General features: G+C 44.0%; 1 protein-coding gene across 12 annotated transcripts in view; it reads left to right on the top strand.

Annotated features, from left to right (window-relative positions):
• The first annotated feature begins 8,731 nt into the window (after window positions 1–8,731).
• LOC126402424 (rap1 GTPase-activating protein 1-like) overlaps window positions 8,732–9,175 on the top strand; it is a 75,816-nt gene continuing 75,372 nt past the window's right edge. For all 12 annotated transcript variants that reach the window (XM_050064379.1, XM_050064396.1, XM_050064394.1 and 9 more), the window contains exon 1: window positions 8,732–8,877. In XM_050064379.1, coding sequence (XP_049920336.1) covers window positions 8,834–8,877 — 44 coding nt within the window. In that variant the 5' untranslated portion in view covers window positions 8,732–8,833. The remainder of the gene's footprint in view (window positions 8,878–9,175) is intronic.

The following is a 9,175-nucleotide window of genomic DNA, read 5'->3' as shown; positions in this document are numbered from 1 at the left end:
TGTGGAATGATTAACCTGGTTCTTTAAGGGACTGTTCACTCGCTCAGCAGCCACTCTTAGACCTATCTTAAGAGGTCCTTTACAAATAAAAACATCGACTGCCTGGCCCCCTCATCTGAAACTACAATATCCTCTACTAGGTAGACATAACTGATCATTTGAAAGCAAGTGTGCCTTTAAAACAATGGGTGTTTTTGATAGCGGTTTGAGCCTGGAGGAAGGAATTAGTTCAGTCAGAGACACTTATGTCGACAAACTGAGCATTTATACCAAATGGTTAAACAGTTTCTTTTGACTCGGCTGTTTTGGGAAGCTCTCAGTGAATCCAACAGGGATTCTACTGAGGGAGCTAATCCCCCAAAACAAAATTATTACTCCCTGCTTAATAAGTATCAGCAGGGAGCGCATTAGAACCACTGTGATCCACCACCCTGAAACCATGTGGCAAACATGTTGTAATTTCCCTTTAATGCTCGTAAAGCCCTTCTTATCTGAGCTGAAGCTCAGAATGCTGGGCCATCTTCAGACATACATGCAGCCCTATGGAAGATGCGTGTAGGTGGCATGGTGGTGCAGTGGTTAGCATTGTTTCTTCACAGCAAGAGGGTTCCTGGTTCAAACCCAGAGTGGGGGATCCCTTCTGTGCAGACTTTGCATGTTCTCCCCGTGTCAGTGTGGGTTTTCTCCAGGTACTCCAGCTTCCTCCCACAGTCCAAAGACAGGTTAATTGGTGATTCTAAATTGTCCGTAGATGTGATTGTGAGCGTGAATGGTTGTCTGTCTCTATGTGTCAGCCCTGTGAGAGTCTGGGATAGGCTCCAGCACCTTCGCGACCCCCAATAAGATAAGCAATTACAGAAAAAGATAAGCAATTACAGAAAATGAATGTATGAACGTACCGAATCTGTGTGAAGCAACAGCAAGTTGCGATATCCCTTGGATGCAAGCTATCCCTCCTTATCTGACATGTAACACAGGAAACTGTATTCATGTAAGACCCCCGCACTCATAGTGAGTAGCTGATTGAGAAATTGAGAAATTACATTCAGTACATTTACATGACACTTGAAAAAACCGAATTATTGCCTTAATCCGACTATAACTGGACAACTGAAGTGCATGTAAACGCGCTACTCCGACTAATATCGGAGTTCTCCAACTCCGATTAAGACACCCAGTTAATGCGATTGGAATTCGATTTTCTCTGGCATGTATATGCCTTAATCGGAGTTAAACTAGACAATGCATGTGCGCATCCTCCACAACCCCCGTGCTGGCGTATGACCCTGGAACAGACAAGACATGCTATTGTTGTAGCCCTCCAACAACATACGGCGTTCTTGTCTGCCTCTCGAAATCACCATGATCACGAGGGATAGCGTGCACCTTATCTGCACAATCAGTAACGCGTACATTACGTACGAGATGAACAAAGCTGTACAATTATCCATCTTGCTGTTGTTCGAAAATGCCGGTCTACTGCCTGACTCCAGTTGTTTATTATTAAGTGACGTAATAGGTCAACCGGAAAGGGGGCCGTATTAACCCGCTGAAACGACGCATATCGCCACCTAGTGTTGAGGAAGAGGACACGTTCCCGTCAGTAATTCGATTTTCTCAGTTGCATGTAAACTGGGACAAGGACAGAAGTCCGATAAGACCCCAAAATCGAATTTTGAGCATAGCTCGATTAAGCTGTGCATGTAAACTTAGTGATTCTTAGGGCCTTTAAAGGGACAGTCCACCCCCAACACTGTCTACATTGTTTTGGTGTGAGTTGCAGAGTGTTGGAGATATCGGCCGTAGAGATGTCTGCCTTCTCTCCAATTTAATAAAACTAGATGTCACTTAGCTTGTGGTGCTCAAAGCGCCAAAAATATATATTTGAAATACTCTACAGCAATGTCTCTTTCCAGAAATCATGACCCAGTAGCTCAAAATAATCCACAGACCTTTACCCTTTTCCATTGCCACTCTTGGCCGCGCCGAGTAAAGCAATGCCGCGCCGATTTGTGTTTCCATTGTCAGTTTAGACGCCCTACGTCATACCAAGCTGCGCTGGAGATGGACCTTCTCAGGAGTAGGTCCAAAAGCTGGGCCACCCGCCCTCAAGCAGTTAGTAGTGATGTCTCGGCCAACCGCAGCTAACCCCCAATGACCCCCATTCTCCCTCTCTAAACAAGGGTGTGTGTTGCGAGACTCTACTCATGAAACATAGAAAGATGTTCTCAAAAGTCTCTCAGTACTTTTGTAGCTTTTAACTGAATCTCTGTGGTTTAGAGTTTAGTTTTTCTTCTGCATCCTGTTTTTACTTTAGATATCTGCTTTATTTGACTGTTTCATGTTCGCTATCAGCCGTATTAGAAGTTGTGTGAAGTTGCTGTTCGAAATCTCAACATTTCCTTATTGTGCTGCTTCACAATTAAAGTTTATACGTAACAAAATGATGGTGGACTTTTACTGTGAAGAATGTATAGGAAATGAAATGTGTTATTACTGAATTAGCAGCAACTTCTCTTCAATAAAGGCTACTCTAATAATACTGCAGCAAGGAGGAAGAGTAAAAGCAGACACAGCCACAGTGAGATGTTGATGAAGAGCTGCAGACAACAGGCTCTTACTGCACCTCTGCAAACAGCTCACCTCCAACAGGTAAACTTCATTTACCTGCCCTGCTGTTGAAAATGTATACAGCACAAATAGCAGGGACTTTAGCCATGGATCAGCCTGCTGCTCTTAAAGTCATCACTGAGGACAAGCCATCATCAGTTAAAGACACACCTTCAAGCAGGTAGCCCTATTGTAATAGAAATGCAAATCCCTGCAGAAGGAAGCGTGCATCTACTGCTAGCTCACCTTTGACCACTGAGCTAGCTAATGTTACAGCTAAGGGGGACGCCATTAGTGTTTAGAAGGTCTCGTGCTTTTTTGAGCACGAGCCTCTTGTCCATGAGATGTTCGCTTCCTTCTGCACTGTGATGCAGTTGGTGGGTGTACTTCAGTAGAAAGAAAATAGTTCCTACATGAAACTGCTCACAACAAGGTCTGTGGATTATCTTGAGTGACCAGGTCATGATTTCTGGAAGTCAGTTCTGGCCACTGGATAGGTTAAAAACTAAGAACTACAGCTCTCTCTCTGTACTGGCTCCTTGGCTTAGTGATGTTTTCTTTCCCATATAAAGCACTTTGTGCACATTGCTTGAGAGGTGCTAAATAAATAAAATTGTATTAACAATATTTGCCCTGCTTTGAAAGCAGAAAATGGCCAGGAGAATAAACCGCTCTGACATTACAGAGAAAAATTAAATATTAATGAGAATAAAGATCAAGCATAAAGCTGAATTGTTTTATTCTGCTTTATTCTAATAATGTACTTTTGTTGAGCCAGCACAGCTAAACATTGCCCTGAACTTCACATTGCTTTGTATCAGGGGTGATTTATGATGTTTGCCCAGCCTCAAACACATTAAACCTCCTACACATAGAGAATCAGATTTCTTTTTAAGAGAACCAAATGATAAATTACGATGCACCTCCCTAACAAAGGCCTTTGCACAAGTTCCCTGTTTAATCAGCGTCTGCTTCTCTTTAGACAGGCACAACGCTCATTTGTTCTGCAGGAGCAAATTTCCTGTCCCATGAAAGCAGAGCTGAGGGTGAATGAATGATCTTTGCCTCGGCTCTGTCCACTCCTCACTCCTCGTATATCACACACCTACTCTGCCTCCACATCTGCCCTACTGCTAATACAACTGCTGCTGCTACCCTTTCCACACAGGGAATAAATTATTGAGTTGATGTGATGGTAGCTTCCCATTCACAGATTCGAGCAGGAGGAGATATTCAACATCTGTTTACACCTGTGGAGATGATAGCCTGTATCAGTGTTGGGTTATGGAATAACAGTGTGTTTTCTTTTTGTCTAGGTCTGTGTTTTGCTGGTGTCGCAGTATCGGTAGTTTCTGAGTCTGACAACATGGATAACAAGGAGAGATCTCTATTTCTTTTGTCCTCTCGAGGGTCTTCCTGCCAGTCCACTTCCTTTAAGACAAAAGAGGAGCCAGAGCTGTGGGCTTGAGGGACTGGGCTTTGTTTCTGAGGTGATGTGATTAAAGGCCTCTGTCTAGGCTGCACCCATTCAGATGCCTCGCACACACCACAGCTGCTTTAGTTAATTGAATTGTCAGGAAAGCAGACAGGACTGAAGGTAGCACCAAGACTGAAGCGCCAAATCAATAGAGTGGCACTTAAATAAAGTTGGGCAGTGGCTGTGCCAGGGATGAAATGAACAGCTGGCTGTTTGTTGAAATCAAGCAAGTGGTTTCGGGTAGTTTCAGTTTTGCGGCGAAGAGCTTGTGCTTTGGATAAAGATATCTCTTCATGTTGGATTAGATGAAAACTGATTTTGTATTTAAAACGTTCACAATCACAAACATCTGCTGAAGTGGCAACGTTACATAGTTCTGTTCAGATTCGGCTTCCTTTCTATGCATTTGTTTGTAGCACTACTTATTTAGTATCGATTCTACTGAACCACCTTCACTGCGGCTTTATTTATTGGTGGATGTGTACAGTACTATCATTATCTCTGCTTGGTGTAAGCCTGGAGGGGATCATGCATTTGGTCATGTGTATGCGTGTATGTGTGTGTGTCTGTTGCTAGCAGCTAATCTCACAGACTACTGGACCAGTCAGCCTAATATTTTCTGTGCACATTAATGGCAGTATGCTCAAGGATCTCTCGTGATTGCGGTCATTCACATTGTTGAAAAACCTGTTTTATTGACTGTTTTACAATGTCATTGACTGCTGACTGCTCTCAACCAGCCGGTTGGGGCCGCATGTTTTCTGGAATTCATTCCATTCATTCATTTATTATCTGTAACCGCTTATCCTGGTACAGGATCGCGAAGGGGGCTGGAGCCTATCTCAGCTGATATTGGGACAGAGGCCTTGCACACCCTGCACAGATCACAGAGGCACATAGAGACAGACAACCATTCACGCTCACATTCACACCTACGGGAAATTTTGAGGCACCAGTTAACCTGAATGTCTTTGGACTCCCACGCTGACGCCGGGAGAACATGCAAATTCCACACTAAAGGCCACCAGCAGATTTGAACCAAGAGCCCTCTTGCTGTGACACTACAGTGTTAACCATTAGCAGTGGTTGACACTGTTGCCTCATAGCAAGAGGATTTCTGTGTGGAGTTTGTGATAATCGCCACACCTAAAAACAACAAGTTGCAGCCAATCTCACAAACTCCCAGACCAGTCAGCCTAATATTTTGTGTGGTCTGCTGCAGGCCACATTAAGGCCTTTGTCCTGGCTCAAAAACTGACATAGACAAGTTTGGTCTCATTTCTAACCAGAGCATCAGCATGTTACCTTTCTCAGTGACAGCTTACCAGCTCAGAGTTTTAGCTTGGCTCGTCGTTATTAGCTGGTAACTAGCTTCTAGCAGTCCGGACCACTCTGCAGAAGGAAGGATGGTGAGGCCTTCGGGTGCTGTCTACCAACAATGACTTTATTGCTTATCTAGACACTTACTGTAAATCTGCTGCTATTATCACTCTTTGCCGCCTGCCATCTTCACCATGACACCCCGAGAGATTTGCTTCCCTCCACATACAATGAAGCACATGTCACACCCTCACAGGTTACCCACCGTCCTTAAAGGGGAAAAAGAGTGAGCCAGTAACAAGCAGATTAATTCCCTACCTAACATGTAATGAGCCACTAAACTTAGGCATGACACCAGATGAATAAATCCCCATTTTTTGTTATTCTTGCCGCCATCTTGACTGTAAGGCAGCTGGGAGGGAAAATTCCACGGTCCACAGCTCTTCGCAGTCTAGCGCCTGAAGTCATACCACACTAGAAGCGTTTTAGAAGCAGAGCTCTTGCTTGCCCAATTTTGTAGACTTGCAGATTTGTTGATTTGGTCATTTTTCCTTAAAGGAGCTATATGTAAGAAATCTAAAGCAAATAGTCATAAAATCCTCCTAATATGTCACAGAGACTAAGGAATAATGTTCAGATAACATACTGATCTCACCGACAACAATAGTACAGCCAGAATATTCGCATTTAAAAAAAAATTTTCGGGCCGCAAATCATGTTTATGTTTTGAATTTGTGTTTTGGCCTGTTGCGCCACCCACCGCCGTCTACCAGTCACACAGTCAGTAGAGTCTCAGCATCAGTTACAGTTACGACTGAGCTACAGCAGCACGGCAAGCAGCATTAGCAGTGTCCCGGTACATAGCATTAGCAGCCGGCTCCTCCTCCGCTGTATCCCGGCAGCAGCGTTAGCAGCAGAGAAGCCGGACTTGCTCGAACGGTCCGCTGGAAAACCGAAGATCAAGGACGCTGCGACGCGGCCCTGCCACGGCAGCCGCCCGTGGGCAAACAAATCAGTCTCCAGCGTGCCGCTGTCCAGCAACCTCGAATCTGTAGGGGAGGGGGGGCAGACACGACTCGCGGCAGTATTTTGAATTTGAGTGCAGTAACCGTTTTGGCCACATTCTTACATACAGCGCCTTTAATATTTGTGCTTCTACCATAAGTATGTAAACAGGCTGTTTAGTTAAATGGTTTCTGTTTTTGTCTGTTTTTATTAGGTTTATTGTTGTTATTTCCTATTTTGTTGTGCTGTCGTCTACAGTCAAAATTAATGCCATTAAAGGCCAGTTATGAACGACATGGATCAAAGATACGGTCGCTAAAAATACATCCATACTCATAATTATATTGTTAGGTATCCATATTTCACGTACAGTGCCTGTTAGGAGGACAATTGATTTGCTCTGTGGCTCCATCAAAAATAGATCAGGCAAGTATTTTTATATTATTAGCTTTTGAGATGCTTCTAAAATACAATGCTGCATGTCTGCTGGTATTACCAGAGTTGGCTGTGATTAGCTTGAGTGGCTGCCTGGCAGAGATCTGCACTCTAAATGCACATTTCTAGTTATATTTACCATGTTGCTTATTGTCTGTTATGTCTAAATAAATTTATTAACACATAGCACAGTGTAGGCTGCACAAATAGGACAAATTATCATGTTGACGTAAGGATGGTTAGGTAGAATCAAAGTTATTACAGTTCATCCAGAGGGGAACATGAATGTCTGAACCAAATATGATGGCAATAGTTGTTGAAACATTTCACTCTATACTACAAATGTTGACCTCATGGTGTCACCAGAGGAAAAGTCAGAGATCACCAGTGTACGTGAGGCTTTACTCTCTGGGGGCCATGAATGTCTGTACAAAAATTCATAGTAATCCACCCAATACTTCCTGAGATTTCTCAAAAATGGTGGAGCAATGACTAACAGACAGACAGACACAGGCTTCCCCAAAGCCAAACCACTTGTATGGCTGAAAACAAATCGTTGGGAATGTCAACCAAATCAATAATCATACAAATCAATGAAGCCTCTATCAGCCAAAAATCTGTCTGGTCAGATAAATGACCACCTGGCCGAGACACAAAGTGAAGTCCATTACCAACAAAGTCAGCCAGGACTGTGACGCTGTGGTGAAATGTTTTTAGAATATTGCAGTCTCTGAGGAAAGAGATGATGTCATGGTGGAGAGATGATGTAATTGTCTATCAGCGTGATTGTGCTTATTTGTTAGGTGCATTGATTAATTAAGTGCTCATTTACTACGAGTGCCGAGCAGTTAATGTGATGAAGACATCATTGGTCCGTGGGGAGATTAAGGTCCTGGATGGGTGAGATTTTATTTATCCATGATTTAGAATCAAATTAACTAAAAACTTTCCTTTTCCCATCGGACACAGCTCGCTCTGTCCTGCCTCACACTGTGTCTGTTTCACCCGACATACTGCGAATGCTTTGGAGGTGAGCGTCTATCAGATAGCTGGCTGATGCGCTGCACTGCAATCCCTCTTTATACAATAATCCATGGAGGCATTAATGTTGTCACCGCTGCCAGTTTATCAAACTCAACAGCCTGCTAAAGTAGAGACTCTGCGTCCAGACACTGACTCAGTTTGATCAATGCGGCTAATACTAATGCAGGGTAACTCTGCGCTACATTAACTCTCCTTTTATGTGCATACCAGAGGTGATGGGCTTACAAAAGAAAGAATTAGGAGGGAGATGAAGGGACAGATTAAAAACTTGTTCAGAAATCATCACCTACAGTGTGCAGGAGTGGAGCTGGGGCACGGCCCTGTGATTAGGACGTTTGTGAAGAATGATAAACTGTTTGTCTGATGTCTACAGCTTGTTTAACCAGCTGTCTTGCAGTGACAGAGAGGAGTGTTGCAAGACTTGTTCTAGGTGAACTCTCAGCGCCAAGAAATCCTCTCTGTTTTGCCTGTAGCCATTTTAAACGATCAAGTAAGCAGTGGTTGTGTGGCTTGTGTCAGCGTCGTGTGGTGTCAGCGTTCACAGTTTTTTTTTAATATAAAAACACCTGTCATTGTGTACTCTGTGATCCCACTGCACGAAAGAGAGAGGATGTAGCCTGTATGTGAGAAAGGCTGCCACTACACTCCTGGTTCCCTGGGAGACTGGCATGGTCAGCAGCCCCCTCACACTCCAGCCCCACCTCCCCCCTCTTCCTCCCTCATCCTCTTGCCCCCACCCCCCCACCCCGCTTGTGAAGGAGGCGTGTGAGCAAGGAAGAGGCAGGGCACGTTAGCCGAGGCTGCGGGAGTGGAACTCAGACGGCAGGCAAAGCATACAAACACACACATTCACACACACACATGCTCAGTCAGCGTAAGTGACACAAGTGCTGGCTCCATTCAGCACTGAGTTGACTGACTCACAGCTATCCATTAGCCGGCATGCCGCAGAGAAAGAGGAGTTTCACTTTTGGAGCCTACGGAGGGTAAGAATGAATATCCTAATAATTTGTAGAACAACAAAACCTCTTCAGTTTTCATTTGTGTGATTGTGATTTTGTGTATTTATATGTATGTCTGCCTCTGTCTCCCTGTTTGATGACTCGACAGATTCTGTGTCTGTATTTGTGTCTGCATATTCGTGCTGCTGGCACTAGACTGTCATCATGTTCACGATAACAGCTTTATTGGTTGTCATCTTTGTGGCTTCTTTATCATAAATCAGACTCCCTCATCCTGTCGTTTCTGCTTGTTGATGAACCATTAAAGGTTACATTCTGTACG

This window comes from Epinephelus moara, chromosome 16, assembly GCF_006386435.1.
Source record: "Epinephelus moara isolate mb chromosome 16, YSFRI_EMoa_1.0, whole genome shotgun sequence".
NCBI classification, from domain to species: Eukaryota; Metazoa; Chordata; class Actinopteri; order Perciformes; family Serranidae; genus Epinephelus; species Epinephelus moara.
The sequence above is the reverse complement of the archived record's forward strand: the minus strand, read 5'-3'. Positions and strand labels throughout refer to the sequence as shown.